The sequence below is a fragment of the Sorex araneus genome, chromosome 9 (assembly GCF_027595985.1).
Source record: "Sorex araneus isolate mSorAra2 chromosome 9, mSorAra2.pri, whole genome shotgun sequence".
In the NCBI taxonomy this organism is placed as follows: Eukaryota; Metazoa; Chordata; class Mammalia; order Eulipotyphla; family Soricidae; genus Sorex; species Sorex araneus.
Window position 1 is genome coordinate 45,503,242 of NC_073310.1, and position 25,598 is coordinate 45,528,839.

Here is a 25,598-nt window from a genome sequence, read left to right on the forward strand (position 1 = left end):
CACTCATGCCCTGATCATGCCCTGAGCAGTCAACCTAGAAATGGAACTTCATCTCAGCCTAGACACTCTCACAATGGCCGGAAGCTGCCCTTTCAAAATACAGTGTTTGTTTTCACCCATCCAAACAGGGCTCCCTCCTGTCCTCACATTCTTTCCAGCACTGGACACCATCCATCTCCAAAATTCTGGCCAATCTGATAAGCTAAAGTGGTGAATCATCTAGAAAGTAGATTGCCCATTTATATTTCTCCTCCTGTAAATTGCCTATTTATATCATTTCCCCATTTTCCTACTTGGCTTCCTTTTTTTTTAGATCTGTATGATAGCTAGAATCTTTTGTCTGCTGTTGGTGTTGGAAAGTTATTTTCAGTTCCAGGCCGTCCTTTGTCCTTTGTTAACGATTTGTTTACTACTCCTGGCTCTTGGAAGCCAGGGGCCTTGCCTTATTCAGGCACCATATCTGAAACAGCAGCTGGCTCGGGGTAGGCGCTCAGCAAATCTACTGTACAAATAAAATCTGGATGGCCTGCGCGGCGAGGAACAAGCAGTCTGTATGAATAGAAATCGTTAGAGGATTTTGCAATCAAACATATTCTGTGTCCATTCAGGAGAGGTCTTACCTGCATTTCAATTCATTGCAGTAAAACTGCAATGGGTTTTACTGTTTCAATTCCTGAGCATCATGAGACCCTCAAAACAAACGAGTATAGTGTGGCAAACTCATGTGTATAAATAGAAAGTGAACTAGGAAAATGTGCATCTACCTTGAATAAAAATTATTCAAGGTAGGGCAACAAATAACAATCAGAAGAGTTATCATGGAGCTGGAGTGATAGTATGGGGCATGCAGCTGACCCAGGTTCCATCTCTGTCATCCTATATGGTCCCCTGAATCTGCCAGGAGTAATTCCTGAGCGTAGGGCCAGGCGTAAGCACTGAGCACAGCTAGGTATCACCCCCAAATAAAACAAAACAAAAATGGTATCATGTGGGTTGTTAAAATCAAGAAAGTATAAAGAAATCATTCATTAATTTTGGGGGGCAGGCAGTGCTACTCCTGACTCAATACTTGGAGGTTGCTCCTGGCAGTGCTTGGATGACCATTGATACTGAGGATGGAGTTTGGGACACTGTATGCAAACTGTGACTTTTAGTCCACTGAGCTAGCTCTTTGGCTCTCATTGATGATTATTTTGCTGTTGTTTTGAGGTCACACCTAGTGGTGCTCAGGGCTGATGCCTGGCTCTGTGATCAGGGATCATTCTTGGTGGTGTTCAGGGGACATCCTGGGGAGCCAGGGATCATACATGGGTTGACTATGTCCTATCTACTGTACTATTACTCTGGCCCCTAATTGATGATTTTTCAAGATTTAACTATGGTAGATTAAAAAAATTCCAAATTTGGCACTTGTCAACTGAAGTGATCAAGGTAATTGCTTCAATCTTGATTATATCATCTGTAAATAAGAGAGAAGCATATGTCCAGACTAGGTCAACCACCATTCTTCCATCCATCTATTCATCTACCCATCCATCCATCCATCCAAAATTTATTAGTGATCATCTTACAATGTAGGTTGCTTTGAGGATACATGTAGTGATGATTTAGCAACTATAAAAGTTGCCTGGCCAGAATATAAAAGATAATCTTTAAAACATTAGCATCAAAATTGGAGTAGAAAATGTCTCTGCAGTATCCCTGGGAGAATAGAGGATGAATACCTTGATATATGAGTAAATGAAAGGGCCAGGTAAGAAGAACACAGCTTAGGTGAAGGCCCAAAACAAACCTCCAACCAAAAGAGGGAAGGACAAGTGAGAGTGATTGGAATGGCATCCAGGTTTTATTATTTTGAAGAATTTTCAGAAATACATAAAATCATGTATACACAAACACGTACATGCCATGTAACATATGTGATCGTCGTGATTACAGGCAAATCTGCAGACAGCAGCTGTGACACTGAAAGCAGTTGAGCACAGGTGTCTGCTGAGTCTGAGTGGAAGAGAAGACAGGAGAGCATCACTCTACGGTGCAGGGATACGGCTAGTTACAGAATTGCTTTGACATGTCTTATTTCGTCCTTGCAACCATGTGAGGTAGGTATCACCAACTTTAGTTTTATTATTAGATTTTGTTTACTTATCTATTTTGTGGACCACACTCGGTGGTACTTAGGGGTTACTCCTGGCTCTGCACTCAGGGGTTACTTCTGGAGTTGCTTGATAGACCACATGGGATGCTGCGAACTGGACTTGGGTTGGCTGCTTGTTTTTAGACACCAATTTTCTCAAAACATTGTTTTAAGGTCTTGCTACTTCATACCAGAGTAGCTCTACATTGCTTAAGACTATTTAAATCAGGTTGCTAAATTTTTCCTGTATCTCTCATTGAAAAATATCTTAGTTGTGCAATTATTTGCCTTACAAATCCCCCTTTGTTTGGTTAGGTGTTGTTTTAGCTTTAAGTTTGGAAAGGGTGACACACCCAGAGGTGCTCAGGGACTTCTCCTAGCTTTGTGCTCACTCCCAGGGGTTTTTGGGACCACACATTTTGCACCCAGGGTACTTAGAAGGCAAGTGTACTACCATTGAGCTATATTCCTGGCCTGTGTTCAACACTCAGTGTTCTTACAGGCAGCTGCATCACCAGAATTCCTCCTCTGTGCCCTGAGTACAATGCCTTGTTGGTTCAGTTTTCTGGCTTCCGTGTTGAAGAAGGCTTCAGTGTTGAAGGAGATCAAGGATTTAGTCTAGAGAGGGAGACAGGAAGTGGCACACTCTCAAGCAAGTGATGGGTGCTGATGGGGCCTGGGAGTTATAGTAACTTCCAAGTCTAATGCAGTTATGGAGCAAATACGCAAATATATCCCGTCATTCCCTTCAGATGACCCGTACAGCTGATTCTTCCTAAGATCCAAAGGTGACAACAAAACACCGAGAATATAAAAGCTGCCTCAGAAAGGACTCCAAATGAGATCTGCCACCCCGAGTGGGGGTGGGGGTGTCTAACCATCACCCCCAGATGGAAGGCCTGCCTGTCTTCATTTCCAGGGCAAGATCTGGGACTAAACTGGCTTTCAGAATGAGAGCGATGAAGAGGTGCTGCTCACTCTGCTTCCTCTTTGATGGTTAATGGGGAAATCTATCAAAGCGTGCAGGATTTGCGAGGTAACTCAGGGAAGTGAATCCCACACTGCTGATCTGCCAATTAGAGCTTAGTGGTTCTTTTCAGGGGAGGTGTTCAAACTGTGGTCTGTGATAGAATTATTCAACAATCCAAGATGGCTCTGGAGAAATCCACTGCTACCCGATACAGGTGATGAATAAAACACTCAAGTCAGAAAACTGAAAAGTAAAGGGCAGAAGTGAAGCTATAGAGAAGAGTGAGCCCCCTAAGCCTCTTACAATTGGAGAACATCCCCCCAGCTGTGCTTGTTTCCACTCTGCCCAGACCTGTAGGAAGAGCTGCTGCTGGGGCAGGCTGACCCGGGAGCTCTGCACAGCCCAGTCTCGAAGGCTACTTCACTCACGCGCTTCGTTGCTGTTAGAATGCACTTAACTGGGGACATCCAGGAGACCAGCGTTTGAGAGAGGCCATGCATGACGGTTTTACAAAGAGCTGCTGTGTCAACAAGCACTTAAAACTGCTGGCAAAGTTGTGCCTAGACATACTTCTACCGGACCTTTTCAAGTTAATGAGATTATAATGATCACAATATGTTGCAAAAGCAGTTTTCAGAATACTCTGAAAAAAATTTTAAACCCTAGAACTCTTTTGTTTTTAATTTTTTTTTTTTGTGTGGAGGGATATACTGGACGATACTCAGGGTTTACTCCTAGCTAGACACTCAGAAATTACTCCTAGCGGTGCTCACGAGACCATTTTGGATGCTGGGAATTGGTTTGGTAGCATGCCAGGTAAGAGCCCCTCCTGCTGTATATTCTATAAAGTCCAATTAGTGGAGAGAAGTTGAGAGTTTTTCTCTGTCATTCTGTCACAAATGAAAACCAGCTTTCTTAAGAACTTTATTTGGCTGCAGAGAAAATATATCTTGCTGAAAAGAACTCTACAGGTTAGGTCGTTATAGATGATATTGCAGAAGTGTGAAGATGTGATTGAAAGGGTCAATGCCAAAATGGAGGAGTTCCAGCGCATGGAGGACCTGAAGGGTAAGTTCTGTTTCACGGTTACAGTATAAGGATGGGAGGAACCAGACAAACTGAGAACTGTGTCCCATTGGAGGTGGCTTGTGAGAATGGGGAGTTGACCCTTGTCTCAAATATGGGTTTTAAATCTCTTAAGAAAATATGTTTTGTGGAGCTACCTGTAACAAGTCAGGCCACTGACGTAGCTGCCCAAAGTGTCAAGTGTACAGTTCATGGGTTGGGGAAATGCTCAAAGAGCAGGAGAACATTATTTACATAATTTGCATATGGGAACCCCAATTTCATCTCTCCTACTGCTGGTTCCCCAAGCACCAGTGGGTGTGTGCCTGATCACCCACATTTATCCCTTATTGCCATGATCCTCCTAACCTCCTAAACAGAGAGAAAGAAAATGTGCAGTTTTGCATGTTTCTGAGAGGAAAATCTTTTAAGTTCTATACTAGGTAGAGCCCTTTCTGAATAGAACTTCTGAATGCTGAATTATTCCATGTTTCCTCCCCAAAACCTAAAATAGCATTCTCATGCTCCAAATTTCAGGAAGGCATACTTATTGTGTAACAAGTACCCACTCTGCTCCATTGAATTAGCAAATTGTGTCCTAGTTAGCACTAATTGATGGCTTAGAGGCGTTGACAGAAAGTATTCATACATTATTTACTGAGTTGTTCTTGCATTTGCATTAAGTGGTTTGGAAAGTGAATGAAGAGAACACAATGTGGTTTTTTCCCTCCCAACAGTCCAAAACAAGGGCATGTAAGACACTGTAAGAACAGAGGCACAACATTCTATGAATCAATCATGGATCATGATTTTTCTCTATATTTAATGCAAAGATTTGCAATCGCTCTGAGTACAAAATCAAATATTAATGAAAGTGGTCATTTTACAAAAGCCAATTGTAATGCAATATAATATTACTGAAATAAATGACAGGGCCAGTAAACATTTGAGGAAGATTCACCAGGGTATATAAGGAGTATTTGAGCATGTTCCTTCTGCATTTTAAAAAACAGACAACACATTTCTTCTTTTGTGGGTAGCACTGAGGCTTATGGAAACAAAACAAAAACAAGTCAAACAACCCAAATGAGTCTTTGGAATTTTTTAACATAGGCTTAGTTTTTTCTTCTAAAATGACTCTCCTCATTAGAGAGAAAAGATACAGCTGTTTTTAAAGTCATTGTTTCCTCCTGTTTCATTCAGAAACTGTCCTAATTGCTGTGGCAAGATGGTTTCCATGTGAGACAACGAGAATCCGGAACATTTTCCTAATCTACTCTAAAACCACATTTGTAAAGTTTCTCTTCAAATCACCCATGGAGAGAGTTTCAAAATTTTCAATGATTGAGGCCGGAGCACAGATAGCTTATTGCAATGAAATTTAATATAATAACAGCTTAGCATAACTTTAAGGAATATTGTTTTAGGAGGATGTGCATTTTACAGCAATTATGCACAAGAAATGAATATACACAGATGTAACTGTGTAGTTCATTTTAAACAATAGAGCTCTTCTTTGTGAAAAACTTTGTGCTCATGGCTTATTCCAGTTCTCATTCAAGGAGGAATTTACAAAATGATCTCGCAGGGAAGAAGACTGGAACAAATTTGATAACACGGACTCAAGTCTCTTAGGCACATTGTGTTGAAGTAACTGACAGGAAGCACAGCCCTTAAGCAAAAGTCCTTCAACTCAGAAATAGTTTAGTGAAAGGTTTCTTTTGCTATGTATTTAACCTTTTATCTACTTTGCAAAAAATATTTATTTATTGTAAACCTAGCTGGGTTTAGGGCTTAGTCCTGGCTCTGTGCTCAGGGATCACTCCTGGCAGTGCTCAGAGGACCACATATGGTGCCAGGGACTGAACACGGCAATCACTGTTGTAGTATCTTTCTGGGCCCCTTTGCCATCCCTGAAAAAAGAGCATATGTGGAATTTTTTCTTAGAACAGAACTAGAAAAAGTGATCCTTGTGGCTCAGTAATGAAATTTTTTTAAAAAGTTTTGATTTCTAGGTTCGGCTAATAAATTCTTTTTAAAAAATTCTGTATTAAGAGCCCGGCAAGCTACCGAGAGTATCCCGCCCGCACGGCAGAGCCCGGCAAGCTCCCATGGCGTATTTGATATGCCCAAAACAGTAACAAGTCTCACAAGGGAGACGTTACTGGTGCCTGTTCGAGCAAACTGATGAACAATGGGACGACAATGCTACAGTGCTACAGTATTAAAAAAAAAAGTCAATTCAGCAGTTGAGAGCTAGCACACTAGGTAAGGCACTTGCCTTGCTTGCAGTTGACCTAGATTAAATCCTCAGTATCATATATGGTCCCCAAAGCCTACCAGGACTAATTACTGAGTGCAGAGCCAGGAGAAAGCCCTGAGCACAGCTGGATGTGACCCAAATCCCAGCACCCAACCCCCTCCAAATTCAAAGACTAAAGTTGGAGTTTCAAGCAATTTGAAAATGTTTTCTGCCACATTTGAGGTTCAGAGCCCCAGTAAGTACAGATCACCGGCAAATACTCATCGAGGTCTGGGCAAAAGCCAGGGTATCACTTCTCTGAGGAAAGGAGACTTAGGTCAGGAGAGTCTTTTGACTAGCCTCTGTAATGGAGTTTGTAATAGAGTGTGCGTTACCCTTACATTTGGTCTGGGTCTGCTCAACTCAGAAGGTATATTTGGGTGACTAAGTTTTCACCAGTCAACTCTGTTTCCGCATTTCAGAAGGAAAACAAAGAAACTAGTGTTGTACTGAGTCCTTATTTCCTCATGGTTTCCCATGAGAAACAAGTACGATGGGATCGACACACTCAACTTCAGAGGGAAAATTCAGAAGTGGTTTGGGGAGGTGGGTGGGTGGCAACAGGACATGTGAGATTGAGCGAGTGGGTTTAGCTCCCTCCAAGCTTCGTGAGAAGCAGCTGGACGGCTTGAGCCCAAAGTTATTTCCACCTTCAAGCGAACAGTCAGGGCTGTTCAGCCAGACGATCAATTGCTCCTCCTTCCTGCGCCATTTCATTGCGTTGCACCAGACTTGGCAGGTGGTACCAGCTTTTACATCCGGAGGAGAACACAATGGCACAATCAGTGTCTAATTGCTTAAAACAGGATCGTGGAACTGGGGATGTGAGTGGGAGGACATAACTTCTCAAACACCTTTGGGGATCCCAAATATGTGGCAGAGAGATCAGAGATATTTGTTTTCTCTTCCGTGAACAGAGGAGGAACCACTGGCAGGAAAACTACAGGAGGACACATTTAAGTTCAACCAAGGTCATCATGGAGGGAGTTCTGAGCCCCTGAAGAAAAGTCAGTAAAAGCGGGAAAGCTACTTAATGGAAACGACATTTGCTGGTGGAAAGTTGGAGATAATGAACTTACTCTTTTAACTCCTGGAACTCCTGAGAGTATTTTTTTTTTTTGTGACACCTGGATGTGCTCAGGGTTTAACTCCTGCCTCTGTGCTCAGACACAGGGGATTGTATGGGGCCCCAGAGATCAAGTCAGCGTTGGCCATGTGCAAGCACCTTATCTGCTATACTATCTCTTCAGCCCTCCTGAGAGTTTGGAAAAATGCAATAAAATAAGCACTATCAATTCTGAAAGAAACCATGGATTTAAACAGATCGTCACCAGTTTTCTTCAGGGTCAAACTGGAGGCAGAATTCCAGAAAAGAAGGGGGAAGTTAGATAGAAATCTCCCTGCAGAGGGTCGGAATGCAGGGGGATCAGATGATGCCTGAAGAGGACTAAGTCATCTGAAGTATTACCCAGCAAGCAAGCTTTGACAGCTCAATTACTGCAGGCTGATCTCACATGAGATACAAAAATGCCAGTTCAAAGGGGGACCCAAGGCCTCGCCTTTCCAGGTGGTAGTTGCACAACAAAATCTTCCCAGTGCATCTAGAGACACCATTTGACACCGGAGAAAGCGATTGGAATGTGTCCCCGGAGGCGCAGAGATGGAAGAGCAAGCTTTATAGAACAAGATCTCTTGCTTTGGATTCTTCCAGGGAGTACAGCTGACCCGACCTGGGTCCCTCTCTGCAACTTAACTGAGACTATTTTACACGTGTGCTCTTTACATCTCTTTACACGTGTGCTTCCCTATGGGGCACTAATATCATTGTCGCCTGACATAAGCCGAGGCCCATGACTCTGAGACTAAGAAATGTAATAAAGTGAACAGTTGTATATTTTGGCGAATGTGAGAAAAGACAGCAATTTGAATAGAAATGTGTCACAGGCTTCATGTGAGGCCTACTTATGTAGACAGGTGGGACACCCTATTAAAATGCCTGGCAATTAGATTTCTACAGAGGCCTGGTCAAAAATGTGGTTTTCAGCATTTAGTGCCTAGATGTCAAGTAAAGCAGCTCAGATAGAAATTATGTCGATCAAAATCTTTGCTTCTGTACAACTGAATGGGCTAGAGAAGAACATCAGGTAAACATGATAGCTGGGGAGAATGGAAATTCTAGGTCAGTCAAACTCTGAAATTCTGACTTATTGCTATGGAGGAGATTGAGATGATTGTTTTTCAAGCTGGGTAACAGATCACAGATACCTCCCACCCTCCAAAACGTGTCTTTTGAATATGTCACGTCCGAATATCAGAGAACACTCATTCGACAAGTTTAACTGTTCATACAGAACAGAAACATACCCCACGATTTCTAAACAAGTGATCTGTGCTTGCTTTTGACTTACGGGGCTCCCTTTCTAGACTTCTGAATTTTGCTCTCACTTCAAAGCAATGATTGAGGCACTGGTTCTGAATTGAATACTCTATTTATTAAAGTGTTTTTATTAACAAACTTTCGCCAGAAAGTTCTGAGTGTGTTAATACAGCAGGCACATTGGCGTCAAGGTTTGGCATCTGACAGTCCACAGAATTGCACTTCACTCTCACAATTCTGCCACAATTCGATGGATTGTTTGGGCAGGATCGATAACCGGCCTCCCCCATGAAATGGTGAAATATAAATTTTGGTTCCTTTTGATTTAAATGTTCTGAGTTCACAATGACGTCCGTCTGGGACAAGCTGGGCTCCACGTCTGTCTGACTCTCTGAGTCCTTGCTCTCAGCCCTGCCACCGACCTCCCCATTCTCCATGTCTCTGTTTTGACATGGTCCCCTTCGGTTAGTGTCAGAATCGCAACACGCTTGTCGCGAAGGGCCAGAGCTTCTGCACCCCAAGGCTGCCTCTGCCACGGGGGGGAGATGTTCTAGGCTCTGCAGGCTGTGGCCGCCGCTCAGTGTCACCTTCTCTTGGGGCTGCGTGGGCTGGAGAAAGGGATTCCTGGGCAGAGAATTCTGCACTGTGGGTGCCTTCATGCTGCCCTGGAGGCAGGGGCAGGGGTGGTGGAGGTGCGGGATGGGGTGCAGGAAGCCCTCGGGGGCTTGGTGAGCAGCCTTCAGGGGTGCCACACCATTCTGGAGGTGCAGGAAAGCGCTGGTGGGAGCGCACTGGTGGCCCAAGCAGTCACCCACCTGCTGGCAGGCGTGCGGACCATATTTCCAGTGTTTGTAGGCGTGCGGGCAGCTGCATCTCTGATGCAGAGAGAAGAGGTGACACACCGAGCGCTGATCGAGTGAGGGCGGTAGCAGGGCAGCACTTGGCTCGCCCTTGGGGCTTTTGCTGAGTTCGCTGGTGTACGTGGCGTGCACAGGCAGCCCAACATTCTTGGCCTGGCTGTTGAAAAAGTCGGAGCAGATGTGGGGCTCTTCGTAAGGGCTCTTCTCAGAGGCAGTGCAGCTGTGGGAGGCCAGGGGCTCCAGCTCGTAGAACTCATGCTCCAGTTCTGATTTCTGGCCCCTGGGCGCCAAATGATAAGCATTCCCGGCATGCGTTTTGCTCTGTCCCTTGTCCCCAGGGCTTGTTGACAAGGCATGGGAAAAGGCACTGCACTGGAGTTTCTTCGGCAAAGGAATCTGACCATAGGTGCCCTGTGGCCCTAGGCACCGGCACAAACACTGGAAAAAGAAGGTGGCGAAGGCCCAGCTGATGCACATGATGAGCATCATGAAGGTGCCCAGCTGGGTGTAAGCCAGGACTGTGGAGGGCATCATCATGGCTCCAGCCACGAAGGTGGTCAGCGCGGCCATGGCGATGGCCGAGCCCATGCGGCTCAGAGAGAAGATCACTTTTCCTTCTCGGTCGGCATCGGGGGCCAGGCGGTAAGCCACCCCGTAATGGACGGCGAAGTCGACGGACAAGCCAACTGCGACAGAAATGGTGACGGACTCCAGAACATTGAGCTCCCAGCCCAGGAGGACCAGAGAGCCCACGGTCACGAAGATGGTCCCGGCGATGGAAAGGATGGCGTACAGGCTGATGATGATGTTCCACGTGGTGAGCAGCATCACGCTGAAAGCCACGGCCACCGAGAGCCCCATGGCAATGAGGGTGCCATCTGAGAGGCTGTCCTGGAGGTCGTAGAATTCCAGGTTGCTGACGAACCAGCCGTTGCTGAGGCCCTCCGGGGCGGAAGTCAGCTCGTTGGAAATCCAGGAGTCCACCTCTTTGTAGAACTGGTGCATCTTCTCATAAGCTAGGGTGAAGAGGTAGGTGCTCTGGAACTCGAGCACGACCGCCCGGATAGTATCGTTGATATCAAACCGGGGCCCGGGGGTCTTGCTGTCCAGATGGTAGCCCGTGCTCCGCTCCAGCTCCATGATGGCTCTCTTGATGCACAGTTCGAAGATCTCCTGCTTGTAGGGGAAGCTCCAGCGGCTGCAGCACGGGTACAGGGCGGGTTCGTCGCAGTCCTGGTTCTCCATCCACTGTTTGAAAGTCTCAATGAAGCAGCTGGTGAAGTCCTGCTCATCCGTCTGGTAAAAGAAGCTCTGGTTTCTCAGTTTCTGACAGAAGTGCAAAATCCAGACCTGTGAAGCGGGGCTGGCGATGTTGAAACGACTGTCCAGGGTTAGCTTCCCCTTACTCTTGGGATTCAGTGGGTTGCCGTTGTCTTTGGGGGACACCCCCCAGATGACGGTGATGGGCATGTGGAGCTCCTCTCCGTGGTGAACGCGCTCAAACATGAACAGCTTTTTGTACTCGGCATCATAACGTTCAAAAGGATGCGACGCCCTGAACACCTGGAACTCTGATAACTCCAACGAGGGCAGTTTCATCTTTGGGTTTATGCACACAATGTAGGCCCCACCTATGGTTAAGGCAAGGAACCAGAACAGCCAAAGGTAGCGGAACTTAATGACAATGCAGGGCAGGACTTTCTCGAAAAAGATTCGTGATGCTTCCGAAATGGCGAAAAGTACTTTGTGGCACTTCTGACAAGCCACAGTCCAGCAGCTTTTGGTATCATAGATTTGCTGCTGGGGCTTCTTGAAGCAACTGAAGATATTAAGCAGATAGCGTTCATGCAGGACCACCACTGCGGGGAGCCACGTGACCATCAGAACATAATTCACCAAGATGGCTGTGCCTGCGTAGACCCCAAAGCATCGGATGGCTGTGATGTTGCTAACGTAGTTCGCGTAAAACGCTGCGGCTGTGGTGAAACTGGTGACGAACATGGAGAGGGCGGCATGCTGCAGGGTGATGCTCACGGTCTCCGACGTTTCCGCGTGAGGTTTGTCAAATTTGGTGTAGTTCCAGACGTCGCACAGGACAAAAGCATCGTCCGCTCCAATTCCGACCAAAATAATGAGTGCCGTGAGATTCATAAAGGGGAAAAATTCGAAGTTGAACACTACGCGGTAGAGAAAATAGGAGACGATCAAGGAGCTGATGATGGCAAACATGGTCATCAGCGTGATGAACATGGACTTGGTGTAGATGCACATGACCAGGAGGACGATGACGATGGCGATGGCGGGATACACAGTATCCATCAGAAGATAATCCTGAAACAAACTGTGTTTGATGCCAAACTCGATGCCCGTGATGGTGGTGATGCCGTCGGAAGCGTTCCAGTTTTCGAAGTTGTCCAGGTAGATGTTCATCATGCTCTCTCCTTTCTCGGTGGGGGAGAAGAGCATGCTGTACTTCAAAGCTGGCGTGGCGGAGTCAGCTGTCTTTGGGGACAGAAAGTCCTTGTCCACCAAGTAATGGAGGATCTGGTACACGGCATTGTGCTTGGTGCATTTCCGGGGCACGTTGGTGCACTTGAGCTGATCCTTTCTTCTGGCTGCCATGTCCCAGCAGTCGGGCTCCAGGGTGCCGTTTTGGTAGTGTTTGGCGCAGGTTCGAAGCAGCTTCAGGGTATGAGAAACATCTCGCTCGACGATTTTCTGGCAGGACGATCTGTTGTTCAGAATGGCAATGTAGTTCCCCAGGGTCCAGCTGGGGCAGCAGGACGCGGCGGTGGTCCTCTGGCAGAGATCCCCAAACTGCGGATGAGATCTGATCTGCGGGGAGAGACACAGAGGGCTGGCATTTAGCATCAGCTCACAGAAAGGTCTGAACAAAGGGGACCTTGAGGGGCAGGGCAAGTTCCAGTTGAATGATTCATCCTCTTAAATCAGGCACCCGTTTGGCTACCAGATGAAGGTTCTCTTGCCTAAAGTCTCTTATGTTGCATCTTATATTTTACACGGCCCCCTTCCTGGGATACTCACTTCCCTCCCCCCCCCAGCCCCATTAATTTGGAGAAATAAACCACTTATTTGTGAATGACTCACTGGTGTGAGACTACTTTGACTGACAATGCTAGTTCGGGTAAGAAAAAATGGACATACAGGGCCGGAGAGATAGTACAGTGGGTAGGGTGCTTGCCTCGCATGCAGCCGAACTTGATTCGTCCTTAGTACCCCATATGGCTCCTGAGCCCACCAGGAATGATCTCTGAATGCAGACAGGAGTAAGCCCTGAGCACTGCCAGGTGTGGCCCCCAAACAAACAAAAAAACATTCCTTCCAAAATTGCTTTGACAAGCAAAAGTGAAAAAGCTTGGCAAACTTAAGAATCCACTTTACATATAAAAAATTTATGGTTTTGCCTAAAACGTCTGGTTAAATAGCATAAAAGTTTTGGGGATCAAGGAACTACACTGTTATCAACTTAGCTGGAAGCAGAAATGGTATTTCCTAGGAAACTGTCAGGGACTCCTAGGAAAGACCTGGAATTGAACTGTTTCTTCCAGTAGGGTATATATAAAGACATATAACATCTATAAATTTAATAGATGTTATATTAAATATAACATCCATTATTATAGATATAATTATATAGGTATATATATGTATAGATATCTATATAGATATAACATGCATTATAGAATATAACATCTATATACTAAATATGACATAAAATCAATCTAATAAACAGAATTAAAATAATATAAACATTTAAATATAATATCTATCATTCTGATATTATTATAATTGTTTTTGGGGCAACACAAAGGCTCAGGAGGCCGGGGTGCCTCCCAACAATTCTCATCAGTTGGTGGCAGTTCACTGCAGGGTTGCTTGGGTCCTGCAGTGCTGGGTCTGACTGGTGGTGCCCTGCGGCCCTCAGAGCTGCCCTGGGCAATGCCCAGGCATGTGATCTCTGTGGATGGCTCTGAGGTACCAAGAATCAAACTGGGGTTGGCCATATGCAAGGAAGGCCTGTGCCTTAACCCTTGGACAATCTCTCTAGTCCTTATCATTATAATTTTAAATAAAATTTGGCATCAACAAAAGTCATTTCAGCAAGAATTTTATGACTTCTACCACAGGCTAACATTTTATTTAACTGGGCTAAAATCCTTTCTGCAGAAGTTTCTTTCTCAGTAAAGTGGCATCTGCTGCCTTTTTTGCAAGTATGAAAATTCTGGACTTAACATGGATGGCATTTCATTTGGACCTCTCTCTGACTTTTCTTAGGGGAAAAACCTGAACAATTGTTCCATGACTGGCATGGCTAGAGGATTAGGAAGCCTTTGTAATTCTGTTCCCTTTGAATCTAAATTTCCTTTTCCTCAGGAGTGACAATATGTAATATTCCCCTTTTCTTGAACCATTCCAAAGACTTCTCCTCCAAGTAACAGAGCTAAAGGTGACTCATCCACATCACTTTCCTCATCTCTATTTACCCAAGGCTGTACCAGCAAGGAAACTCCAAAGGTCAAGAAGGGTGTGAAATTTTCTTTTTCCTAGTAGGATTAAAACCACCCTTTTCCCTTTATTCAAGTAGATGTTTCTCAGTCATGCATTGAAATTTCTTCTCAAAGCATAGGAGAACTTGGCACCAACCATCTCTTTGGACCCTAAAATTTAACTGAGAACTAAGTTCCTGATAATCCTTTAAACCCTACTATGTATGATACTTTATTAGGTTTAATCTTGTGTGGGCAAGGCACAGACAAAACAAGACCTGCCATGCACTAAGAATTGTTGAAATCAGAGGATTCATTACACTCTTCTACTTTTGTATCTGTTAGAACAAAATGAATTTTTTTTTTTTTGTGCTGGAGGCAGGAAGGAAAGCCATAGTTTTAAATATGTGAGGCAAGTGATCTACCACTAAGCTACTTTCTTATACCAATAAAACAGTTTTAAAAGAGGAATTCCATTGGAGGTGTTGAATTGAAATTAGCATAGGAGTTTTTTCTCAACAGCACAAAAATGAGGTTTAATAGGGCTTATTATTATTATTTTTAAAATTGGGACCAAATTCTGTGGTATTCTAGCACAACAGGTCCATGGGTGCTTGGGGCCACCGTGAGGACACCTGGTGGTGTTAGGATGGCTATTTGGGGTTGGGAATTAAACTTGGAGTTTTAGATATGCCAGGCATGTGCTCTACCACTTCAGCCATATCCCAAGACCTCTTGCAAAACTTGATTTTTTTTTTTTTTTTTTTTTTTTGCTTTTTGGGTCACACCTGGCAATGCACAGGGGTTACTCCTGGCTCTGCACTCAGGAATTACCACTGGCCGTGCTCAGGGGACCATATGGGATGCTGGGATTTGAACCCGGGTCGGCCGCGTGCAAGGCAAACGTCCTACCCGCTGTGCTATCTCTCCAGCCCCCAAAACTTGATTCTTAAAGCTCGTTTCCATTAACAAAAATTTTAAAAAGCTTACTTCTAAAAATCAAAAGCTACTTGACATTCTGTATCTAAGTAAAAACAGTCATGTATTCTAAGTCAGGGGAAATGAATGCACCCAATAAATAACAGGAAACCCTGGAATAGCATTTTTTTTTTTTTTTGCTTTTTTGGTCACACCCAGCAATGCACAGGGGTTACTCCTGGCTCTGCACTCAGGAATCACCCCTGGCAGTGCTCAGGGGACCATATCGGATGCTGGGAATTGAACCCGGGTCCGTCACGTGCAAGGCAAATGCCCTACCCGCTGTGCTATCGCTCCAGCCCTGGAATAGCATCTTTTATTTAAAAAAATTATTTTTGGTGTCTGGGTCACACCTGTGTTCAGAGCTTATACTCAGGGCTCACTCCTTTCCCCAGGGCCATAGGTGGTGCCAGGGAATGAATCTGGGTGGGCCTTGTGTAAGGCAAATGTCCTTCCTGCTGTTCTACTGCTGTGGCCCCATCTTTTTGGCTTTTAAGGCAGATGAGCAGTTTCATCAGCAAAGAAATAACAGGCAGACCCTGGGGTCATCCTGGTGAACTCACTGTTCGCTGGAAGTTAATGCACCCTCAATGTGTTACAGTTCTTAGATAGTGAAAAATGAATCAATACGTTATGAAACCTGATATCAGTTAGAAAGATATATATGTAGTTTCATGTCAACTAATTTAATTGTTTTGGTGTGTGTGGGGGGGCATATCTGGCTGTGCTCAGAGTCACTCCTGGTGGGGTTCCGAGTGCCCTCGGGGTGCCGGGGATTAAACAATGGTTGGCTGTGCAAGGTCAGTGCTTTACCTATTTCTCTGGGCCCCACTGTCAACTAAAATTTGAAACAGGGTTGAAGCTAAAACTGAGAATAAAAAAAGCACAAAATTCATTCTGTCCTTGAATAATCTTTTCGATAAGAGAGGGTACATGTGTGTGTCTATGATTAAAATAGTGGATGGGATAAATGCAGACCAAATACAATCTTGATGCCTGCAATGAAAAATAAATGCTAGGAAGCCTCCGGAGAGTCAATTTTCAAAGTCAAAGGTGGTACTGGCAAGTGTACAACCTCTGGACATTTTTTGAGAGCTAAGAGAAAAAATGCTGTAGACTGCTGTTTGGAAGCAGCCTGGCTTCAATTCCAGAGCCCAGAATGGAAGGGAATGGATTGTCTAGGTCAGGGTTTTCCAAAGCGGGGGATATTGTCCCGAGGAGCGTTAGATCAATTAGGGAGGGAAGTAGCTGTCTTGGGTACAACAGGACCCTTAAAGAAGCAGATTTCCCATAGAATACTGAGGGATTTAAAAATTTTCTGCAAAGGAGGGAGAGAGGCAAAATTAATTCAGGAGTGTCTGGTTTAAGCTTTCAGGCAATTAGGCCATGTGTTCTCGTCCATCCAATCATTCCAAGGAAAACACTCAGTTTCTACACAAGATAACACGGCAGGGAAATAAGACAAAGAAACCACGAAGACTGCTATGCCCCCAAGGTCTGTGTGCATCTGCACAGTAGACACACCTGAGCATGTGGAGGTACCAACTTAGTTGCTTGTAATTGCGATAGCTCATTACTGTGACAGATATTTGGCTGTGGGGCTTTGCAAACAGGAATGTCCGCATGCAGTTAGACAGCTCTATTTATTTAATTAATTATTTAATTAAGTTTTGTGGGGGTGGATGTCTCCAAAGCAGTGATCAGGAGTTCTGGGATGCTCCCTCTTGATAATTAACAAAACTGCCAATGGGTGCAATGTGAGAGCGTGAGGACATGGTGCTACTGGGAATCTTGGTGCCTGGGCCCTTCTAGGGCGGCACCTGACAATGTTCAGGGGACTCTATTGTGCTGGGTATCAAACTGGGGTTGGTCATTTGCAAGGCATGCACCTTAATTCCTGTACTATTTCTCTGGTCTCAACAGCTGCAATTTTGCCATAGGAATGTACAAGGATGATTTAAAAAAATCTTTGAAGCTTATAAAAGAACACAGTAAGAATAATATCTTGGACTATTATGAGGGGTGAGAGTCCCTTTTTTTGGTGTGTGTGTGTGTGTGTGTGTGTGTGTGTGACCTGGCCTGGGCCCCACTCAGTGGCGCTCAGGGCTTACTTCTGGCTTTGCATTCAGGATCACTCCTGGTGGGGCTTGGGGAAACCTATGAGGTGCCAAAGATCAAGCCCAGGTTGGCCATGTGCAAGGCAAGTGCCCTACCTGTTGTACTACTGCTCTGGCCCAAGAGCACCTTTTAATTCTAGAAATCAGTCTTGCAGGAAATTGTTTTTGTCATGTGGTTGTAACATGTCCTTGCACAATTTTCTAGTTAAGATAGATGGGGAGGGGAGAGCAGTTTAAAATAGGGAGTAAAGGAAGAGGAGAGAAAAAGAAGAACCCAGAAGAGTTTCAAATGATATCTTCTAAAAGTATTGGTTAAGTAGGAGATATTTTAAGAGGCAGAGAGAATAAAGGGAAGAAAATTAATAGCAAGTTCAGTTGCCTGCTGGACTCTCCTTTCCCATGTGACAAAGTTCCCCGTTATTAAAAATTTAAGGGCGCTTAGGGGAAAAAAGAAAAGCAAAGGCTTCCTAGTCCTTTTAAAAACAAGCATGAGTAAACACTTTTCAGGGATCCTCAAAGTTTTAGTGGTGGTGGTGGGGGCAGGGGGAGGGGCCATTTCAGCTATTCACAAAAGTGAACCTAGCAAACAGGGTCTTAGGCACCAAGTTTCAAATCCCCTTTACAAGCCAATTCCTTAGCGTGCCAACTTCTACAATGTTCAAAGACTAAGAAACAGGGTAAAGGGTTCCCCGCAGAGCCAAGATTAGGGAAACACACTTCTGGTTACTAATGACTAACTGCAATGTGTCCCTCAGGATATCAAAGAGCAGAAAAGAGAAGTGAAGTTGAGGGTTGTCAACGGAGGCTTTTTATGAAAGACAACAACATCTGAAACAGAAGCTCTTCAGCCAATCTCAGGCTGTCTGAGTTATGAGCACAAGTGGCAAGTTCATTTACACGGAGTCTGGAGTTTGAACTCAATGCGTTATAAACACTGGCAGGTGACAATGGAAACATCTGGTCTCACTGAGATATTCCACTGGCTACTAGGCATTTTTTCTGGAGTCAACCTACCAACAATTAAGCTATGGGGGTCTGCATCAGTTGTTATGGGCCCCACTCAGCTTGATAGTTGTTAATAACCAAGTGCTTAAGTACAAAAGCTCGGGTTTGAGCAGGGAAAAGACTCCAAGCAGTTTGCTCAAACCATATTAAGAAAAATCCTAAAAGGGTATTGAGCTGGGACATTGGAAAAACGTAATCTGAAACTGAACTGTTAACCAATGGTTCTTGTTTATGATATCACTGACTATACTACATCCATGAAATAGTTTTTATTATCTCGGATCATTAACCGAATTTGAAACTAGAATACAAGGGCATTCGTAATTGGTAGAACCGTATTTAATATGTCAAAGTAAGAGCCATACTTTCTGAGGTCGAATTTTGGAGGCTTGATTATCTATTTATTCATTTTCTGTTGTGGATTGATGATTGACCATTCATTTAGGCATGTGTCTTGAGTCTTTTCCTCAAACTTTAACTAGAAGACCAAAATGCTAACCATAATTTTGCCAGGGATTGCAATCTTGAGCTCAAAACTGTCCAATCCTTATCACTAGCCCAAAAGAGAAATATTCAGACAAATAGAGAATATAAATTCCTTTAGACAGTCTAAATTTTGTAAATGTCACTTACAAAGGTACATAAGTGATCACATTTTTTCATCCCTTGCAGAAAGATTTTTCTGCCACCAGCCTGCTGAGCTGTGATTTACCAATCAAACAGGATTCATTACTATAACTTCTTGTGAGCATCTTGTTAAGAACTCAGGAACACCACCACATTTATTTTATAAAGGCAATGAATGATGGTCATCTCTGGCCTTAGTATGAGAAGATACTTGATTTCTAGAAATAAATCTATTGTCCTATTTATATGATTTTTTTTTTTTGTTTCACTGATTATGAACTACCTTTGGCTCAGGTTTCCGGGAGGTTAGAGGCAAGTTTGCCCTTCACTACCTGCCAACGTATAGGACTGTGGGGTCTGCATTATTGTCTTGTTCTTAGCTTTATTATTTTCCCGATCATATTAATCATTCAAATGACCACATTCTAGTGTATGTTTTTTGTCAGCTATAGATGCTAATTGTTATGACGAAGTAATATACTGCTCCCATGATGAAAGCCATATGGGCACCATACAGCTCACTGGCTTGTGTATCTTTGAGTTCATTCAGAGTCCAACATGAACTCGTAATCACTGTCTCTTTAAAAAAGATAGTTATCAAAACAAGAGCTATGATGACTCTATTTGCTTCATTTAAGTGGAAGATGGAATAGAGCAGTAAAACAAAACAAAATGGTTATTGCTGGCTATTTTGGCATTATGGAAATGTAAAACAGTTGGTAAAGGTAGAGACCTCTAGAGTTAGAATTGGCTGGGTTTATATTGTGGATTTATGCTCACCACTTTCAAGGTGATTAAATGAAATGTCACCCCACCAATTAGCACACTTCTTGAAAAATATCAATAATGTCCAAATATCAGGTATTTAGCAATGGAGGGAATCCAATCAGTTCAGAGTCTGAAAGGCAGAGAAGTTACAGAACTGCTCAATTCAAAGTGTGATTATAAAGGAAATTGGGCTGTTCAACTCATTATTAAAACACAAATTCCAAATTCCATGGGAGCCCATGGTAGCAATGTAAAGTAAGCATACAAATATAACAAACAAATTTTGGTACTTTTCCAGAGTTAGCTTTCTCTATGGCCAAAAGAAAAAAAGTCACAGCTTTCAAACTATAAAACGAAGAAAACAGGGCAAATAAAAATTCACCACTGATTAAGGAACTACAGTTTAAGATCAATTTATTTGGAGTTGGAGGGAGACAATACGGCACTCACAGAAAAACCTCATATTCCAATCAATGAAAGTTATTTTTAAAACTTATAAATTGTCTCATAGAGTAAAGAATGCTGTAAGATTAGGAGATTTGAGCTCAAGTAATTAGGTGGCCTGGGTAAGTCCCTTAGTTCTCACAGGATACCTATGTCAACATAATGAGACTGCTGGTCTAGTTGATCTCAAAGAGTCCTCTCTTCTGTTGCGAAACCGTTGACAGAACAGGTGATTACGCTACATTGTCACGCTTGCTCTTAGCAGGACATGAGATTATATTTTCAACAACCCAGTTAATGATTTTACATGTTAGTTTTACTAAGATACAATGAGTGCCCTTCTGTCTGGGGGACTGTGCTTGGGCAGACCCATTAGTGAGATCAGATAGAAAATGACAGCTCTTCTGAGCCCGAGGATGACTTGACATTTCCTGGTGCTGACATCTTTTTGGACTGGGAAAAGACCAAGAAAGAAAGTACTTGTCTTCTTGCTTTTCTGTCTTCAAAAAACAGCAAGGTGTTCAGAGTTCAGACCCATCTGGATTGAATTATTCTGGCCATTTACAGAGATACTGTAGTTGGTGCTCTTTGATTTTTCCCTTTCCCAGTCAGAACCCTAAATATTCCTTTGAGTCATAAACCCCATTGATTGTCCCACTGAAGACCCATTTACTGCCAGAGAGAGTAAGCTTTTGACAGCATAATTAAGACAGTGACAACTGCCTGGGGGGAAGAGTGGGGAGGAGTATAGTGAACAATGCAACCGGATTAGGAGAGAGAAATACAACAACAAGAAAGGAAAACTTAACTATTACCCTGAAAGGAAATACGCTGTGAAATAACACAAAAGACTAACGTGGCCAGAGAACAAGGATGGGGGAAACAAAGAAGCTTCTTTATTTAGAAAGACGGGATATTTTCAAGGTGGGGAAACACAGACACTTTGATCACCCGGGATCTGAAAGACTGCAAAGCTGGCCCTACTGCTATGCTGTTTGATCCTCTGCAGGTAAGCCACTAAGTACTTTTATTTGACCAACACCAGGGTCAGCAGCAGGCATTTAAAATAACAAAACAAAACAAAACCCCAAACAACCCAAAAAACCAAAAACCCTCATTGTGCTTGACAACTTTTTAGTTTTATTTTACATACCCTCGAATTATCTACATTGCACATTGATTTAATTGCAGGTAAATTCCATAATGTCTCTCCTCCAGCCGAAGTAAACACTACTCTGGAATAGCGGTCACCTGCGGAGGTGAAAAAGAGAAAAGCAAAGTTCTTCATTCATTTCATACGACACGACACACAGAAGCAACTCACTGGGAAACGTCACGGACAATTCTTTGGCCTGGGAGAATCCCTACCTTTGTAAGCCTAGGGCATGGGAGGTGGGGGGAGGGTGGAAAGCAGTGCTATCACATTACCTTAGCTCAAGGTCTTTGTCTACTCACTACATCTGAAAAAAAATCACAGCAGCTACATAGCATCTATTTCTGATTAGACTATAATTAGGAAGAACAATCCACAAGAACTTTCAGCAGGAAATTAATTGAGTGCCTCTCTCTTAATTTCACAAAACATCACCATAATGGTATATAAAACCAAAGAATGATGCACAAGGGAATATCAAGAATGATGACACGGGCAATATTCTTGGCAATTAACTGGAAAGGAGATTGCATGCCGTCAATTTGAAAGCACTAAAAACAGTCAACTAAAAAAAAAGACAGTTGGCTAGAATCAGAGGCACACTTTACATCCTGGTGGGGTACATGGTTTATTGGGCACACCAGAGTCTAGAAAAAAAATGTCGAAAGTTATATTAATACAAAATGTATTTCTGAATCAGGAGGTTGTATGATGGTCTCTAAATCAGGACTGGGGTAACTAGGTACTCTCATTTCCTAGCTGGCTGATCCTAGGGTTTTGTATTTTTTCTGGGTTTTGTATTTTCATGTGTGAAACGAAGACTGTAACAAATAGCTTCATTAATTGTGAAAATTAAATGAGACAATAAAAACATAAGCAGTATTTCTGTTTCCTCAGCTGTTTTAAAAAAAACCCTTAAGATACTATGAACTAAGTAAAGCAAAATGGGTTCATTTTATGTTATCTAACTTGCCAGTTGTGCTAACAAGAAAATCAACTTGCAAATTTGTAAAAAAAATGCTTTATTACATGAGTTTTTAATTCATGATCACAACTGATCTTAAGTAAATTCTTTTTTTATTAAACAGTTATTATGTGGATAGATTTTGGAGAATCTATTACTTATTAAGGTAGAATCTGTTACTTATTAGACAAATATTTGGTATTTTTAAAACATAAAAATAAAATATAAACAATTCTGTATTTTACAGACTTGATAATGTTCTTCCTGGCTAAGACAGCCAGAACATGCAACTGACTGAGTTAATTTTTTAATAAGTTTCATAAGAGAAGAATTAGCAAAAGAAACTTACATTGCTTTCTGGGGTTCTATCTCTGTTTACTACATAGTGTTCAAAATTACTAATGGTGTTCAAAAAAAGACTTTGTGAGACGTAGCTAGGTCTAAAAATACTGAAGATCCTAACAAACCCTGATTAGTTGTTTTATGTAACCGATCAGCCCGGTCACTGGATATCTCATTTAACCAATCAGGTTGATCAGTTTCCAAGACCCAGTTTACATAGGATAGACAACTGAAACAGCAGTGTCAGTTTTATTAGATTTACATCTTCCTTGAAACTGACTAAACCCAATTATATCTATTTAATTTTTAATCACAGGTAAATAAATTTAGGTTAGTAGTTGCCTGACCTAGAGAGGTAAAACTGTAAGTTAATTAAGCTAAAAATACACTCTGCTATCACTCTACATTAGTGTTTCACAAACTTCATCCGCAGTGGCTGCTTCAGACTTTGTTCCCCTGTCCCGAGATTCAGCCCCCTAGGCTCGTGTGTGTGCGGTGACTCTTACGTATGCAATTTCACCTGTGGGCCCCTGGGGATATCCTGGGGCACACAAAGGGCTATATGGCCCTTGGCTGAGAAGTGCTGGCCTAGATGACAATCTTGTACAAGCTCCACCAAGCTAGGACATCTGGGGGCTTTGTTCATCTGTGAAGTACTCACTTGGAACATCGCAGAAAAAGCTGTCTTTGTGGAAGTTCCAGTCAACTTCTCTTTTCTCTCTTTCGAAATGATCATCTCGATGGCTGAAATGGAACAAAAATTCAATAAGGTTCTAATATTTTCAAGGTAAAGTATAACAGCAAAACATCCTCAAAGCCATGGTCTATTTAGCATCGATACCAAGAGGATAGGATGCTGACATGCAACCAACATTCTGTTTCCTGAATTATAAATTTTCTCACTTCTAGATTTTCATCTATATATACAACAAAATCTTAAAAGACAATACCAACTTAAATTCTGTAACAAATATATATATATATATATATATATATATATATATATATATATATATATATAAAAATTTGTTTGTTTAGGGACATACCCAGCTGTGCTCAGGGCTTACTCCTGACTCTACATTCAGGGATCATTACTGGCAGGGCTTGGGGGATCATATGGGATGCCAGGGATCAAACCTGGGTCACCTATGTGCTAGGCAAGCACCCACGTGCAGTACTATGGCTCCAGATCCAGGAACTGTCACTGTCACTGTCATCCCATTGCTCATCGATTTGCTCGAGCGGGCACCAGTAACGTCTCCATCATGAGATTTGTTACTGTTTTTTTGCATAACGAATATGCCATGGGTAGCTTGCCAGACTCTGCCGTACGGGCGAGATACTCTCGGTAGCTTGCCAGGCTCTCTGAGAGGGGTGAAGGAATCGAACCCAGGCCCACCATGTGAAAGGCAAACGCCCTACCGCTGTGCTATCAGTCCAGCCCATTCCATAACAAAGATTTTAAATTCTGATGTTCCTGACTGTACTCAGAAACCCTGGGGCTACTTGGTCCAGTGGTGCCAGGCCTGATGGGTAGGTGCTCAAAGGTCAATGAGGTGGTGCTGGGGACCACTAGGGCTACCCCTGGCAGTGTTGGAGAGGTAGAGAGGGGGAAGGTATGTTGTACTGGGATCAAAGTCGGGCACTGTGCATGCAAAGGACATGCCTCACCCCTCTGAGCAATTTTCTGAAGTGGCAAAGATTTGGAGCCACACCGTTTTAGTTTTACACTTAGTCTTTTTTGCTCAGGCATTGTTTAAAAGAAGAATTCATTTGGCAATACTTTGTCTAAAAGTTATAAAAAGGATTACCTTTTAGCTTGTTCATCTGCATATTTAAAGGGGTAATTTGCTAATGTTGCTTTGTATCCTGTATTTTTTACCATGTTGTTCCACGTGACCAGTCTTTGGCCAATTGCAGTCCCTCTTGGTTCAAAACCCTAAAGCAAAATGTCACAAATTCCCATTAGTGCTTCATTTCAGGCTAAGTGTAGTTATAATAACAGCTTGGGAAAGCAATGTCAAGGTGATATACAGCTTTCAACAGAGAATGGAGACATTCTTCCCAGCCACTACAGAGGTGAAATGTACTACAAGATGACTGACCCGGTAAGGATCACCTCTCCACCCTGACAAAATGGTAGATTTCAATTCCAGAGAGAGAGGAAAACACTTATCTGAAGCTTCTCTTTTTAATTCTTATCTCAGCATTCAATAAATAGTTATTTTAGTTTTGCTTTTATAAAGAACGGACGGTTTATATGACATATACTGTAGGTTTTTACAAAGAGTTTAAGTTTATCATTATTCCTGTTATTATACTCCTGAGGACTATTAACAAAAGAAAAGGGTACTGCCCCCAATATAACACACTGTATCTTTTCATACTTATTTTTTGGAGATGATTGTGTGATAAAGAAGCAGAGGACAAATCCTTCTTGTTCAGTTTTCCTTACCAGCAATGGATCGGAGAAGTCGGGAAGCTCTGGCACTAATACTCCCACCAAGGCACAGACCACGATGAACACGGTGCACATGCCCAGGACCACCACGGGCCAGTCGGCTATGAGGGCTGCGTAACTACAGAAGTAGAGAGAAATCATAAAGAGGGACTCGAAGAAGCAATGTACAGTTGTTTTCCTTTTGCTACCAAGAGATCAATTTGCTAAATCCTTGCATTAAAAGCCAGCATAGGCATGTGTCAATTAAAAAAAAATCTAATGACATGATAAGAATTTACATGTAATCACAATTGACAATTACAAGGTCATTTCCTTTCATTTTTGGGATCAAGCAGCTGTGGTCATATTGCGATAGCCTAGTGACAGAGTAACATCTCTTTCTTTCTTTTTTTTAAATTTTTTTTGCTTTTTGGGTCACACCTGGCAATGCACTGCGGTTACTTCTGGCTGTGCACTCAGGAACCACCCCTGGCGGTGGTCAGGGGACCATATGGGATGCTGGGATTCAAATCCGGGCCGG

General features: G+C 43.0%; 1 protein-coding gene across 6 annotated transcripts in view; it reads right to left on the bottom strand.

The window, feature by feature from the left end:
* Window positions 1-2,765: 2,765 nt before the first annotated feature.
* The window catches only part of DISP1 (dispatched RND transporter family member 1), a 214,670-nt gene continuing 191,837 nt past the window's right edge, over window positions 2,766-25,598 (bottom strand). For all 6 annotated transcript variants that reach the window (XM_055146916.1, XM_055146915.1, XM_055146917.1 and 3 more), the window contains 5 exons: window positions 25,073-25,196; window positions 24,429-24,556; window positions 23,279-23,361; window positions 21,312-21,409; window positions 2,766-12,546 (listed from right to left, as the gene is read on the bottom strand). In XM_055146916.1, coding sequence (XP_055002891.1) covers window positions 8,968-12,546; window positions 21,312-21,409; window positions 23,279-23,361; window positions 24,429-24,556; window positions 25,073-25,196 — 4,012 coding nt within the window. In that variant the 3' untranslated portion in view covers window positions 2,766-8,967. The remainder of the gene's footprint in view (window positions 12,547-21,311; window positions 21,410-23,278; window positions 23,362-24,428; window positions 24,557-25,072; window positions 25,197-25,598) is intronic.